The 16455-nt window shown below is 42.6% G+C and overlaps 1 protein-coding gene across 1 annotated transcript in view; it reads right to left on the bottom strand.

The window, feature by feature from the left end:
* APOO (apolipoprotein O) overlaps positions 1-16455 on the bottom strand; it is a 121512-nt gene that overhangs the window by 18809 nt on the left and 86248 nt on the right. Inside the window, exon 8 of the mRNA XM_077298182.1 lies at positions 12485-12576. Coding sequence (XP_077154297.1) covers positions 12485-12576 — 92 coding nt within the window. The remainder of the gene's footprint in view (positions 1-12484; positions 12577-16455) is intronic.

Raw genomic sequence — 16455 nt, forward strand, 5'->3', positions numbered from 1 at the left:
TCACTAAGCAATGACTAGGATGAAAATCCATACAAGAATAATCATGTTGCAGGTTTCAGATCCCCACCAAGTTTTCATTTTTGTGCAGATTTTTTTTTTTTATGCAACACGTGATTGGATTTTGAAAAACCCATTTACTTGCATTATACTGTAACTTTTGTGGCTTTGCTGTGCGGAATCTGCACCACAAATCTGCTGTATGTGAACTTGGCTTTATGCCTCATGCACATGGGCGTATTGTGGCTACATAGAACATCGGAGTTATACAGAACTATGGTACGACATCTATGTTGCTCTACAATACTTATGTATGCTTCTGATTTCATAAAGATACAAGAGTATGTTCTCATTTAAATGGGAAAACTATTACAACCTTCTCCATTGAATGATGTAATACTGAGCTATTCTGCCATGGAAGGAGGAGAGAATAAACCTGTAATATTATGCTGTTCAGACGTACCATATGTGGCACATGAAGAGCCCATGTTTATGAAGTACCCTGTGTGACAATGAACAGCCTCTGTATAACTTAAAGGGATGATCCGGGACTTCAGTTATGCTTTCTTATAAGAACTGACAGGCAGGTACTCGCTAATCACATGCCTGTTCTGCCCAGCCATGATCTCTGCTGGCTCAGACGGTTACTCTCCTGCTTCATTTCACCTTCAGTCAACAGAGCAGCGTCTTCTTTCCTAGTCTTTTCTGTCGACGGGGAGTTACTGCCGATGTCATGCTGATTGACAACCAGCTCCTTGCAGTTGGGCAGGGGAACATGGCTATCAATCAGCATGACGTTGGCACAGAAACACCGCAAACAGAGCAGAATGGAGTGGAAGAGAAGATGATGATCTGTCGACATGACATCACTGGAAGCGGGAGAATCACAGTCAGGAGCGGTCTGTGACCACTCTAAGTAGATGGAGACCATTGCTGTGTAGAACAGGCGGGTAGTTAGTAACTACCTGTCTGTAAGTCTAACAGGCAAAAATAACGAAAATCCCAGATAACCCCTTTAATTCTACTTAGGTCATACTATGTGACACAGATCAACAAATACTGCATGCGTGGCCAGATGATTTCTGGTAAATGCATACATATGCCGGAAAAAGAACTTCCCTTTTTCAGTAATGCAATTCAGTTTCGGTTTGTATTTTATGTCACACAGACAGACCTGATGGTGAAAAGTCTGCGAGGACAGCCCATGTACGATCACTGCTATTCATCTTTGTCTTTTGCACCACAATGTTCAACGATATATTAGATTACTATATAGTTAAATCACACAATCCAATATAGAGGTTTGCAAACCAGTAATTTAGTTTACTGAGCTTGGATTTCCTTATATTTCAAGAAATCTAAACATTCTGCACCAGAAGAAATTAAACGCCCGATTAGGTTCTGACAAATGATTTAAGTAATATTAAATTGACTGTCAATTAGGCAGGGCATGAACAAAATGCCACCGAACAAACAGTGCTTTCTTCCAGCGGATGAGACAATTAGTATTTTGTCTGCTGGCACAAAGTTCTCTTCATTCTGTATGAATGGGCTGTAGGAAACCCACTTGGAGCTGGAATAAGCAAAGTAATAATCAGCCCAAGTCTCCATATCTAATCATATGGGAAGCTTCACTCATTCATACTGTGTCTACATGAAAATCTAAAAACAAAGGAAAAATAAAAACTTAAGAGTAAATTTATCACATGAAGCACAAAGCTAAAATGTTATTAAACTGTGAGACCCTTCTTCAGTCTCTGACCAATCAGGTTGGGGCAAGTATCCAAAAACAATCATCTGTGCAAGCAACACATTTACATGCAATTAATTCTGGGCACAGCTCAATACTCCCTGACTGCTCAGCTCTATGAATGTGCTGGAAATTGCTTTTTAGTGCAGTTTCACCCAGCACAGCCATTGGGTGAACATCAGACCTGGCCATGATTACAACTGGTAAAACCAAGAATCCTATATTATGTTTGCAGCTTACCTTAAAGGGGTTGTCTCATGTTCTTTAACAGATAAAACTGCAAAGTACTAGTAGAAACAATCAACTTTGCATTTTGCTTGTTATTAAAAATTCTCTCCACTCTCAAAAAAAGAGAGGGACTTTTAATTGTACGTTTACTGTTCATTGCCTAGGTTATCAGATACAGTTGGTAGACATTCCGTCAGTGGAGGCCTAGCATGCACACTGCTTACAGCACTTTTCAATAGAGCTTGTAAGCGCTGCTCTGAAGCTGGCCTGATTACCGGACTGCAATGTACGCGCCAGATCAAGCCAATTTCAGTGCACCCATACTCCTCCGATGCTGCAAAGGCAAAGCTTCCGCTACTAGGAGCATCAGAGAGCCCACATTTGCTGCCAGCAGTTTAATGATGCCGCTAATCAAGAAGGAGCACAACGCCCCCTGTTAGGGAGCGGTGCACTCCTGCAGAAAAAGTTGAGAAAGATCCTTTAACCCCTTCACCCCCAAGGGTGGTTTGCACGTTAATGACCGGGCCAATTTTTACAATTCTGACCACTGTCCCTTTATGAGGTTATAACTCTGGAACGCTTCAACGGATCTTGGCGATTCTGACATTGTTTTCTCGTGACATATTGTACTTCATGATAGTGGTAAAATTTCTTCGATATAACTTGCGTTTATTTGTGAAAAAAACGAATATTTGGCGAAAATTTTGAAAATTTCGCAATTTTCCAACTTTGAATTTTTATGCCCTTAAATCACAGACATATGTCATGCAAAATACTTAATAAGTAACATTTCCCACATGTCTACTTTACATCAGCACAATTTTGGAACAAAAATTTTTTTGGGTGACGGAGTTATAAGGGTTAAAAGTTGACCAGCAATTTCTCATTTTTACAACACCATTTTTTTTTAGGGACCACATCTCATTTGAAGTCATTTTGAGGGGTCTATATGATAGAAAATACCCAAGTGTGACACCATTCTAAAAACTGCACCCCTCAAGGTACTCAAAACCACTTTCAAGAAGTTTATTAACCCTTCAGGTGTTTCACAGGAATTTTTGGAATGTTTAAATAAAATTAAACATTTAACTTTTTTTCACTCAAAATTTGTTTCAGCTCCAATTTGTTTTATTTTACCAAGGGTAACAGGAGAAAATAGACCCCAAAATTTGTTGTACAATTCGTCCTGAGTACGCTGATACCCCATATGTGGGTGTAAACCATTGTTTGGGCGCAGGGCAGAGCTCGGAAGGAAAGGAGCGCCATTTGACTTTTCAATGCAAAATTGACTGGAATTGAGATGGGACGCCATGTTGCATTTGGAGAGCCCCTGATGTGCGTAAACATTGAAACCCCCCACAAGTGACACCATTTTGGAAAGTAGACCCCCTAAGGATCTTATCTAGATGTGTGTTGAGCACTTTGACCCAACAAGTGCTTCACAGAAGTTTATAATGCAGAGCCGTAAAAATAAAAATCATATTTTTTCACAAAAATGATCTTTTCGCCCCCATTTTTTTATTTCCCCAAGGGTAAGAGAAGAAATTAGACCACAAAAGTTGTTGTGCAATTTGTCCTGAGTACGACGATACCCCATATGTGGGGATAAACCACTGTTTGGGCACATAGCAGAGCTCGGAAGGGAAGGAGCGCTATTTTACTTTTCAATGCAAAATTGACTGGAATTAAGATGGGATGCCATGTTGCGTTTGGAGAGCCCCTGATGTGCCTAAACATTAAAAAACCCCACAAGTGACACCATTTTGGAAAGTAGACCCCTTAAGGAACTTATCTAGATGTGTGTTGAGCACTTTGACCCAACAAGTGCTTCACAGAAGTTTATAATGCAGAGCCGTAAAAATAAAAATCATATTTTTTCACAAAAATGATCTTTTCGCCCCCATTTTTTTATTTCCCCAAGGGTAAGAGAAGAAATTAGACCACAAAAGTTGTTGAGCAATTTGTCCTGAGTACGACGATACCCCATATGTGGGGGTAAACCACTGTTTGGGCGCATAGCAGAGCTCGGAAGGGAAGGAGCGCTATTTTACTATTCAATGCAAAATTGACTGGAATTAAGATGGGATGCCATGTTGCGTTTGGAGAGCCCCTGATGTGCCTAAACATTAAAAACCCCCACAAGTGACACCATTTTGGAAAGTAGACCCCCTAAGGAACTTATCTAGATGTGTTTTGATAGCTTTGAACCCCCAAGTGTTTCACTACAGTTTATAACGCAGAGCCGTGAAAATAAAAATTCCTTTTTTTTTTTTCACAAAAATGATTTTTAGCCCCCAGTTTTGTATTTTCACAAGGGTATCAGGATAAATTGGACCCCAAACTTTGTTGTTCAATTTGTCCTGAGTACGCTGATACCCCATATGTGGGGGGAACCACTGTTTGGGCGCATGACAGAGCTCGGAAGGGAAGGAGCGTCATTTGGAATGCAGACTTAAATGGATTGGTCTGCAGGCGTCACGTTGCATTTGCAGAGCCCCTGATGTACCCAAACAGTACAAACCCCCCACAAGTGACCCCATATTGGAAACTAGACCCCCCAAGGAACTTATCTAGATGTGTTGTGAGAACTTTGAACCCCCAAGTGTTTCACTACAGTTTATAACGCAGAGCCGTGAAAATAAAAATTCTTTTTTTTTTCACAAAAATGATTTTTTAGCCCCCAGTTTTGTATTTTCACAAAGGTATCAGGATAAATTGGACCCCAAAAGTTGTTGATCAATTTGTCCTGAGTACGCTGATACCCCATATGTGGGGGGGAACCACTGTTTGGGCGCATGACAGAGCTCGGAAGGGAAGGAGCGCCATTTGGAATGCAGACTTAAATGGATTGGTCTGCAGGCGTCATGTTGCATTTGCAGAGCCCCTGATGTACCCAAACAGTACAAACCCCCCACAAGTGACCCCATATCGGAAACTAGACCCCCCAAGGAACTTATCTAGATGTGTTGTGAGAACTTTGAACCCCCAAGTGTTTCACTACAGTTTACAACGCAGAGCCGTGAAAATACAAAATCTTTTTTTTCCCACAAAACTTATTTTTTGGCCCCCAGTTTTGTATTTTCCCAAGGGTAGCAGGAGAAATTGGACCCCAAAAGATGATGTCCAATTTGTCCTGAGTACGCTGATACCCCATATGTTGGGGTAAACCCCTGTTTGGGCACACGGGAGAGCTCTGAAGGGAAGGAGCACTGTTTTCCTTTTTCAACGCAGAATTGGCTGGAATTCAGATCGGATGCCATGTCCCGTTTGGAGAGCCCCTGATGTGCCTAAACAGTGGAAACCCCCCAATTATAACTGAAACCCTAATCCAAACACATCCCTAACCCTAATCCCAACGGTAACCCTAACCACTCCTCTAACCCAGACACACCCAACCCTATTCCCAACCGTAAATGTAATCCAAACCCTAACCCTATCTTTAGCCCCAACCCTAACTGTAGCTCCAACCCTAGCCCCAACCCTAACCCTAACCCTAGCCCTAACCCTAGCAATAACCCTAGCCCTATCACTAGCCCTAACACTAGCCGTAACACTAGCCCTAACCCTAGCCCCAACCCTAGCCCTAACCCTAGCCCTAGCCCCAACCCTAGCCCTAACCCTAGTCCTAACCCTTGCCCTAACCCTAACCCTAGCCCTAACTCTAGTCCTAACTCTAGCCCTAACCCTAGCCCCAACCCTAGCCCTAACCCTAACCCTAGCCCTAACCCTTGCCCTAACCCTAGCCCTAACTCTAGTCCTAACTCTAGCCCTAACCCTAACCCTAATGGGAAAATGGAAATAAATACATTTTTTAATTTTTTTATTTTTCCCTAACTAAGGGGGTGATGAAGGGGGGTTTGATTTACTTTTATAGTGGGTTATTTAGCAGATTTTTATGATTGGCAGCTGTCACACACTGAAAGACGCTTTTCATTGCAAAAAATATTTTTTGCGTTACCACATTTTGAGAGCTGTAATTTTTCCATATTTGAGTCCACAGAGTTATGTGAGATCTTGTTTTTTTGCGGGACGCGTTGACGTTTTTATTGGTAACATTTTCGGACACGTGACATTTTTTGATCGCTTTTTATTCCGATTTTTGTGAGGCAGAGTGATCAAAAACCAGCTATTCATGAATTTATTTTGGGGGAGGCGTTTATACCGTTCCGCGTTTGGTAAAATTGATAAAGCAGTTTTATTCGTCGGGTCAGTACGATTACAGCGATATCTCATTTATATCATTTTTTTATGTTTTGGCGCTTTTATACGATAAAAACTATTTTATAGAAAAAAATAATTATTTTGGTATCGCTTTATTCTCAGGACTATAACTTTTTTATTTTTTTGCTGATGATGCTGTATTGCGGCTCTTTTTTTGCGGGACAAGATGACGTTTTCAGTGGTACCATGGTTATTTATATCAGTCTTTTTGATCGCGTGTTATTCCACTTTTTGTTCGGCAGTATGGTAATAAAGCGTTGTTTTTTGCCTCGTTTTTTTTTTTTTTTTCTTACGGTGTTTACTGAAGGGGTTAACTAGTGGGGCAGTTTTATAGGTTGGGTCGTTACGGACGCGGCAATACTAAATATGTGTACTTTTATTGTTTTTTTTATTTTATTTAGCTAAAGAAATGTATTTATGGGAATAATTTTTTTTTTTTTTTCTTTATTTAGGATATTTTTTTTATTTTTTTTTTACACACATGTGGGGAATTTTTTTTTAACTTTTTTACTTTGTCCCAGGGGGGGACATCACAGATCATTGATCTGGCAGTGTGCACAGCACTCTGCCAGATCTGTGATCTGCTGTGCAGGGCTGCAGGCTTACCAAGCGTCTGCTCTGAGCAGACACTCGGTAAGCCACCTCCCTCCCTGCAGGACCCGGATGCCGCGGCCATCTTGGATCCGAGACCTGCGGCGAGGAGGGAGGTAGGAGACCCTCAGAGCAACGCGATCACATCGCGTTGCTCCGGGGGTCTCAGGGAAGCCCGCAGGGAGCCCCCTCCCTGCGCGATGCTTCCCTATACCGCCGGTACACCGCGATCATGTTTGATCGCGGTGTGCCGGGGGTTAATGTGCCGGGGGCGGTCCGTGACCGCTCCTGGCACATAGTGCCGGATGTCAGCTGCGATATGCAGCTGACACCCGGCCGCGATCGGCCGCGCTCCCCCCGTGAGCGCGGCCGATCGGCTATGACGTACTATCCCGTCGAGGGTCAGATAGGCCCAGGTCACCTCGACGGGATAGTACGTCAAAGGTCACAGAGGGGTTAATCTCAAGTGTTTAGCAGAAATCAATATTATATATATATATATATATATATATATATATATATATATATATATATATATATATATATACACACATACATACATACATACAGTCATATGAAAAAGTTTGGGCACCCCTATTAATCTTAATGTTTTATAAAAATTGTTTTTTTTTTGCAACAGTTATTTCAGTTTCATATATCTAATAACTGGTGGACACAGTAATGTTTCTGCCTTGAAATGAGGTTTATTGTACTAACAGAAAATGTGCAATCTGCATTCAAACAAAATTTGACAGGTGCATAAGTATGGGCACCCTTATCATTTTCTTGTTTTAAATACTCCTACCTACTTTTTACTGACTTACTAAAGCACTTTTTTTGGTTTTGTAACCTCATTGAGCTTTGAACTTCATAGCCAGGTGTATGCAATCATGAGAAAAGCTACTTAAAGTGGCCACTTGCAAGTTGTTCTCCTGTTTGAATCTCCTCTGAAGAGTGGCATCATGGGCTCCTCAAAACAACCGTCAAATGATCTGAAAACAAAGATTATTCAACATAGCTGTTCATGGGAAGGATACAAAAAGCTGTCTCAGAGATTTAAACTGTCAATTTCCACTGTGAGGAACATAGTAAGGAAATGGAAGAATCGGTCAACTATACAACGCACTGTGTTTTTTTGCCGCCATGCATAACGCCTTTTTTTATTACCAAACAACTCAATCTTGGTTTCATGAGTCCACAGGACCTTCTTCCAAAAAGAAATTGGCTTCTCCAAATGTGCTTTTGCATACCTCAGCCGACTCTGTTTGTGGCGTGCTTGCAGAAACGGCTTCTTTCGCATCACTCTCCCATACAGCTTCTCCTTGTGCAAAGTGTGTTGTATAGTTGACCAATGCACAGTGACACCATCTGCAGCAAGTTGATGCTGCAGATCTCTGGAGGTGGCCTGAGGATTGTCCTTGACTGATCTCACCATTCTTCTTCTCTGCCTTTCTGATGTTTTTCTTGGCCTGCCACTTCTGGCCTTAACAAGAACTGTACCTGTGTTCTTCCATTTCCTTACTATGTTCCTCACAGTGGAAATTGACAGGTTAAATCTCTGAGACAGCTATTTGTATCCTTCCCCTGAACAACTATGTTGAAAAATCTTTGTTTTCAGATCATTTGACAGTTGTTTTGAGGAGCCCATGATGCCACTCTTCGGAGGAGATTCAAACAGGAGAACAACTTGCAAGCGGCCACTTTAAGTAGCTTTTCTCATGATTACATACACCTAGCTATGAAGTTCAAAGCTCAATGAGGTTACAAAACCAAAAAAAGTGCTTTAGTAAGTCAGTAAAAAGTAGGTAGGAGTATTTAAAACAAAAAAATGATAAGGGTGCCCATACTTATGCACCTGTCAAATTTTGTTTGAATGCAGATTGCACATTTTCTGTTAGTACAATAAACCTCATTTCAAGGCAGAAACATTACTGTGTCCAACAGTTATTAGATATATGAAACTGAAATAGCTGTTGCAAAAAAAACAGTTTTTATAAAACACTAGCTGTACTACCCGGCTTCGCCCGGGTTAATGACTGCTGTTAGCAAAATAGAATGTGTTAACAAAAATTTATTCTGCACACAAAAACCACAAAACAAATAGATAGAAATGTAATTATTAAAAGGCAAAAACTAAGCAAATAGAAGCATTTCACAACATATATTAGCTTTGTTATACTGAGAATGTCTTTGTTGCCTATATTAACCAATCAGAGCTCAGGTTAATTAACTGTAGCAAAATAGAAGCTGAGCTGTGATTGGTTGCTATTGGCAGCCTGATAAATCCCCAGCCAACAGGAAGCCCTCCCCCCTGGCAGTATATATTAGCTCACACATACACATAATAGACAGGTCATGTGACTGACAGCTGCCGTATTTCCTATATGGTACATTTGTTGCTCTTGTAGTTTGCTTATTAATCAGATTTTTATTTTTGAAGGACAATACCAGACTTGTGTGTGTTTTAGGGCGAGTTTTATGTGTCAAGTTGTGTGTGTTGAGTTGCGTGTGGCGACATGCGTGTAGCAACATTTTGTGTGTTGAGTTGCATGTGACAGGTTAGTGTAGCAAGTTGTGTGCAGCAAGATTTGTGCATGGCGAGTTTTGCGCGTGGCGAGTTTTATGTGTGGTGCATTTTGAGTATGTGCAAGTTTTGTGTGAGGCAACTTTTGCATGTGGTGCAACTTTTGTACATGTGGCAATTTTTCTGTGTGTGCAAGTTTTGCATGAGGTGAGTTTTCCATGAGGTGAGTTTTGCACGTGTGGCGAGTTTTGCGTGAGCCTAGTTTTGCATATGGCGAGTTTTGCATGTAGCGAGTTTTGAGTGGTGACTTTTGTGTTTCGACTTTTATGTGGCGAGGTTGGTGTGTGTGTGTGGTGAAATGTGTGCTGAGGGTGGTATATGTGTTCAAGCACGTGGTAGTGTGTGGCGCATTTTGTGTTTGTGTTCATATCCCCGTGTGTGGTGAGTATCCCATGTCGGGGCCCCACCTTAGCAACTGTACGGTATATACTCTTTGTCGCCATCGCTCTCATTCTTTAAGTCCTCATTGTTGACATCTGGCAGCTGTCAATTTTCCTCCAACACTTTTCCCTTCACTTTTTCCCCATTATGTAGATAGGAGCAAAATTGTTTGGTGAATTGGAACGCGCGGGGTTAAAATTTCACCTCACAACATAGCCTATGACGCTCTCGGGGTCCAGACGTGTGACTGTGCAAAATTTTGTGGCTGTAGCTGCGACGGTACAGATGCCAATCCCGGACATACACACATACATACATACACACATTCAGCTTTATATATTAGATATACCTGTATGTAATCTCCTGTATATAGTATATACCTGTGTGTCATCTCACCTATATATAGTATATATCTGTGTGTCATCTCCTGTATATAGTATATACCTGTATGTCATCTCCTCCTATACATAGCATATACCTGTGTCATCTCCTCCTGTATATACTATATACCTGTAGGTAATCTGCTCCTGTATATAGTATATACCTGTGTGTCATCTCCTCCTGTATATAGTATATACCTGTATGTCATCTCCTCCTGTATGTAGTATGTACCTGTATGTCATCTCCTCCTCTATATAGTATATACCTGTGTGTCATCTCTCCTGTATATAGTATATATCTGTGTGTCATCTCCTCCTGTATATAGTATATACCTGTGTGTCATCTCCCCTGTAAATAGTATATACCTGTGTGTCATCTCCTGTATATAGTATATATCTGTATGTCATCTCCTCCTGTATTAGCCCTCGTTCACACGTTATTTGGTCAGTATTTTTACCTCAGTATTTGTAAGCTAAAATGGCAGCCTGATAAATCCCCAGCCAACAGTAAGCCCACCCCCTGGCAGTATATATTAGCTCACACATACACATAATAGACTGGTCATGTGACTGACAGCTGCCGGATTCCTATATGATACATTTGTTGCTCTTGTAGTTTGTCTGCTTATTAATCAGATTTTTATTTTTGAAGGATACCAGACTTGTGTGTGTTTTAGGGCGAGTTTCGTGTGTCAAGTTGTGTGTGTTGAGTTGCGTGTGGCGACATGCATGTAGGGACTTTTGTGAGATGAGTTTTGTGTGGCGACATGCGTGTAGCAACTTTTTGTGTGTCGAGTTGCATGTGACAGGTTAGTGTAGCAAGTTGTGTGCAGCAAGTTTTGCGCATGGCGAGTTTTGCGCGTGGCGAGTTTTATGTGTGGTGCCTTTTGAGTATGTGCAAGTTTTGTGTGAGGCAACTTTTGCATGTGTTGCAACTTTTGTGCATGTGGCAATTTTTCTGCGTGTGGCAATTTTTCTGCGTGTGCAAGTTTTGCGTGTGGCGAGTTTTGCACGTGTGGCGAGTTTTGCATGTGGAGAGTTTTGCGCGTGGCGAGTTTTGAGCGGCGACTTTTGTGTTTCTACTTTTATGTGGCGAGGTTGGTGTATGTGTGGTGAAATGTGCACTGAGGGTGGTATATGTGTTCGAGCACGTGGTAGTGTGTGGCGCATTTTGTGTGTGTGTTCATATCCCCGTGGTGGTGTGATTATCCCATGTTGGGGCCCCACCTTAGCAACTGTACAGTATATACTCTTTGGTGCCATCGCTGTCATTCTTTAAGTCCCCCTTGTTCACATCTGGCAGCTGTTAATTTGCCTCCAACACTTTTCCTTTCATTTTTTCCCCATTATGTAGATAGGGGCAAAATTGTTTGGTGAATTGGAAAGCGCGGGGTTAAAATTTCACCTCACAATATAGCTTTGACGCTCTCAGGGTCCAGAGGTGTGACTGTGCAAAATTTTGTGCCTGTAGCTGCGACGCCTCCAACACTTTTCCTTTCACTTTTTCCCCATTATGTAGATAGGGGCAAAATTGTTTGGTGAATTGGAAAGCGCGGGGTTAAAATTTCACCTCACAACATAGCCTATGACGCTCTCGGGGTCCAGACGTGTGACTGTGCAAAATTTTGTGGCTGTAGCTGCTACGGTTCAGATGCCAATCCCGGACATACATACATACATACATACATACACACACACACACATTCAGCTTTATATATTAGATTAAGCTTAAGATTAATAGGGGTGCCCAAACTTTTTCATATGACTGTATATATATATATATGTATATATATATATATATATATATATATATATATATATATATATATATATATATATATATATATATATATATATATATATATTTTTTTTTTTATGTCATCTCACCACAATTCTGGACAAGACTATGTTGGAACCCATCTAAAAGTCTTCCATGTTTGAACGTGGCCTAAGAGTTGTCATAAGTTTCCCCATTGAAGTTACAGAGTTATGCAGCAATGACAAATGAAAAATGACAAATGTGCAAAACTAAAGTGTGAACGAGACTGAAAACAACTAAATGTCTAATTAGACGTTCTATTGTGATCGAGGAATGTCTGTCACTTAGCAATTGCATTTTGCCAAGGGTTAGTTCCACAACTGTATTGTATGTAGAAACTATTTAGGTCTTAGTGTGACATGCTGCCATGGTGCTTTAATATATTGTAATGAACAAACGGCCGGTAAAGTTCCATCTATAGAGGTCATAATACAAGCAAAATGACTAATATAAGATTCCTGCCCCCTGTCATAACTCAATACAGAAATAGCGCTCAGGGATAAGAAGTTACCAATAAAGCATGTCAGCCTTACCTTGGCAATTGTAGCTGCTTGCTGAGGATAATATAGGGACGCACCAATTCCCATAAACCCAAGTGGATATACTACTTTTTTTATCCTTGAACCTGTTTGAAAAATAAACTATATTTCAGATATCCAGTTCCTAGTGGTTGGTGCCATTTGTATAACAGAAGAAATTATCGTTGACATGATATAAATTAGAGGGCTGGAGGGAAAAGGTAGTGTCAACTTAATCCCTTAAGATCTGGCCTATTTTAGAACTGAAAGAATGACATCAATGACAGCACAGGAGGCCGGTTCCACGCCCTAAGACCAGTTCCACATGTCTGCATGTACAGTGCTTGGGTCAGAATACCCGGCCAGATAGTTCAGGTCAGGAGACTTGCCTAACTGCCATATAGGCATATCATCCTGGCATTCCTATCCGAGCATGGTCCGTATTTTACGGTCGTGTGAAACCAGCCTGATAGGGAGAAAAAAAATCAAGAGGTAGAAATCCCCTACTCACCCTCCTTGGCCAGTTTGTTCAAAATAACCACTCACACACATATATAGTGCTAAATTGTCATTTGTTTCTCTACAGGAATGTATTTGCCAACATTGTCGAAACGTCAGGGAGCTCCCAGCAAAAGGGGAGACCTCTTGTACATGTAAGAGTTGACAAATACTTGGGGAAACGTAAAAGCATCCCAAAAATTAATGCTTTGATTTTAATGTCTTCATGCTGAGCCCCATCCAGACAGAAATTTAGGGAAAGGGAAACTGTAAAAAGAAAGATATGAATATGCAAACATGGCTTGTCAACGCAAGTCCCATTTGCAGCTCTTCAGAATCTCCTACATTATCTTTTCCAAAAGTTGGCTAGCATAAGTATAAGAAAGGGCAGTAAATACGGAAGCCATCATTGAGCATTGCTAAAAAACAAATTACCTGTAGGAACTAATTTTACTTTCCTAAATCAACCTCTATGACAGCCCTTCAATACAATGCTGCAATAACAAACAACATGCTAGAGAGTAACCATTGTTTGGAGCGCCTTTCTCCCAAAGGCAAGTTATTTTACTGACAACAGATCTTGTGTTTTGAGAAGGTATGAAGCCCACAAACCTGTAAAACAGAAACATCCCTAGTTCAAGAGGTTTTAAGTGGAACCTGTCACAAGTTTCAAGATGCATGGAAAACAGGCGGAAGGAAATAGGGACCAGCTCTCTGTTTGCAAACATTTTTTTGTAAATTCATTATTATTTTGAACGACAATTTGGCATTTACTTACACGCAGCAGACAAAAATAGTCTTCTTATCCTTGTTGCAAAGGGTGGACTGAAGTGCTAACTTGCATCTGGAAGAGTTTTTGCAGACCATTTTCTATAGCTTCCAGAAGTACAGGAGAAGGCAAAATTGTTTTTCAGAAGGAATTTTTTTTTTCTATTGCCCTCTTGGATAGGGCATACAATCCATTAATTGGATGTAATCTTTTGACATACTACTCCTCCCTTCCTACGCTGTCTTGAAAAGCTTTTCCTGTTGGGGTCGCCACCTGCACATGCTGTCTCCTTAATATATGCTCTTTTGAGCCAAAATACCAAAGACAAGTTCTCCAAGTTTGTGGAGAGGTGGAGGGGTGAGTTGGGGGTTGCTATATCGGAGGCGGAGTGGAGGAAGGCGTTCGTATATTCACATAAATTCTCTATTGCCTGTGCCGCACAGGAAAAGAATTACAAAATTCTCACCAGGTGGTATCGCTGTCCTGATGCATTAACGCCGCTTTTCACTCCGTCTCCGATAGGTGCTGGCGTTGTGGAGTAGAGAGGTACCATGCTACACATTTGGTGGGGATGTAAGCATACTAAGCCATTTTGGGATTCTGTCTTTTCCGCATATCAAGCCATTAGCGGTCATTTGGTGACCAACACCCCCCAGGTGGCATTATTATCTATCCTCCCGGGCTCGTTTCGCTTCCAGAAAAAGGGGCTCCTAAGATTCTGCTTAACTGCTGCGCGCACTGTGATCCCGATACATTGGAAAAGGAGATTTTTGTGTACTCACCGTAAAATCTTTTTCTCCGAGCCAATCATTGGGGGACACAGGACCATGGGTGTTATGCTGCTGCCACTAGGAGCACACTAAGTAAACAGAAATATTAACTCCTCCTCTGCAGTATACACCCCTTCACTGGCTACAATTCAACCAGTTCGGTAGTAAAGCAGTAGGAGCATGAAACAAATGACAACCTATGTCAAAACCAAAGAAGTAACAACAAGCCAAACAGGCTAACAGGGTGGGTGCTGTGTCCCCCAATGATTGGCTCGGAGAAAAAGATTTTACGGTGAGTACACAAAAATCTCCTTTTCTCCTACGCCTCATTGGGGGACACAGGATCATGGGACGTCCCAAAGCAGTCCCTGGGTGGGGAGCAACATATGCTAATACCCCATGTACCACTGGCTTATGGCTAAGGTACTGCCGATTGCAGAATGCACCTGCCAAGGGCGGCGTCTGCAGAGGAGAGAGAATGAATGTGGTAATGTTTCGAAAAAGTGTGCAAACTGGACCATGTCGCAGCCTTGCAGACCTGCTGTGCTGACGCCTGGTGCCGAATGGCCCACGAGGCGCCCACCGACCGAGTAGAATGGGCCTTGATCCCTGCTGGGATAGGAACACCTTTGACACGATAGGATTCCTGAATAGCCGACTGAATCCATTTGGCTAGAGTAGCTTTGGAAGCGGGAGAACCCCTCCTTGGTCCCTCTGGAAGTACGAATAGGACATCCGACGTGCGGAAGGGAGCCATCCGAGAGACATACCGTCGAAGAGCCCTTACCACATCAAAAGTGTGCAGAGCCTTTTCAATGCGATGGACTGGTGCCGGACAGAATGAAGGCAGAACAATCTCCTCGTTGAGGTGGAAAGAAGAAACGACCTTGGGCAGAAAAGCAGGGGAAGTCCTCAATACTGCCTTGTCCGAGTGAAAAATTAGAAATGGAGGTCGGCAGGAGAGTGCCGCCAGCTCCGAAACCCGTCTGATGGACGTAATAGCCACTAGGAAAACTACCTTCCAGGAGAGGAAGGTCAGGGAAACGTCCTGTAGCGGTTTGAAGTGAGTCTCCTGAAGAGCTCCTAGGACTAAATTAAGATCCCACGGATCCAAAGGCATTTTGTAGGGAGGCGCCACAAGGGAAACTCCCTGAAAGTCTTCACCGGCAATCTATTGGCAATCTTTCGTTGGAAAAGGACTGACAATTACAAAACCTGACCCTTAAGAGAGCTAAGTGCAAGTCCCGACTCTAGGCCAGATTGGAGAAAATCCAATATGGCAGGGATAGAAAATACCAGAGGAGATCGCCCTTGTGCGTCGCACCATGAGAAGAAAATTCGCCAGGTACGGTGATAACTGCGCATGGACACAGGTTTCCTAGCCCTGATCATGGTGGAAGACACCTTGGGAGTGAAACCCGGTTGGCCTAGAATCCAGGATTCAACGGCCAGGCCGTCAAAGACAGGGCTCCTGAGTTCTGGTGGTAAATCGGGCTCTGTGAGAGAAGATCCACGCGATCTGGAAGACGCCAGGGGACGTCGGCGACCAGCTGAACCAGTTCCGCGTACCATGCTCGGCGCGGCCAGTCCGGTGCCACGAGGATCACTGGTACCCCCTCTGCCTTGATCTTCTTGATGACCCTCGGTAGCAGGGGAAGAGGGGGAAAAAATGTACGGGAGGCGGTATTGACACCACGGCAGGACCAGAGCGTCTACTCAGACGGCCCGTGGGTCGAGTGACCGTGCAAAGAACTGTGGAACTTTGTTGTTTAACCTGGATGCCATGAGATCCACATCCGGGGTCCCCCAGCGATGACTAATCTGCTGGAAAACCTCCGGGTGAAGGGACCACTCGCCCGAGGCGAGACCCTGGCGGCTGAGGAAGTCCGCCGCCCAATTCTCCACACCCGGTATGTGGATCGCCGAGATGGGCGAATGGTTAAACTCGG

This window comes from Ranitomeya variabilis, chromosome 3, assembly GCF_051348905.1.
Source record: "Ranitomeya variabilis isolate aRanVar5 chromosome 3, aRanVar5.hap1, whole genome shotgun sequence".
Taxonomy (NCBI): Eukaryota; Metazoa; Chordata; class Amphibia; order Anura; family Dendrobatidae; genus Ranitomeya; species Ranitomeya variabilis.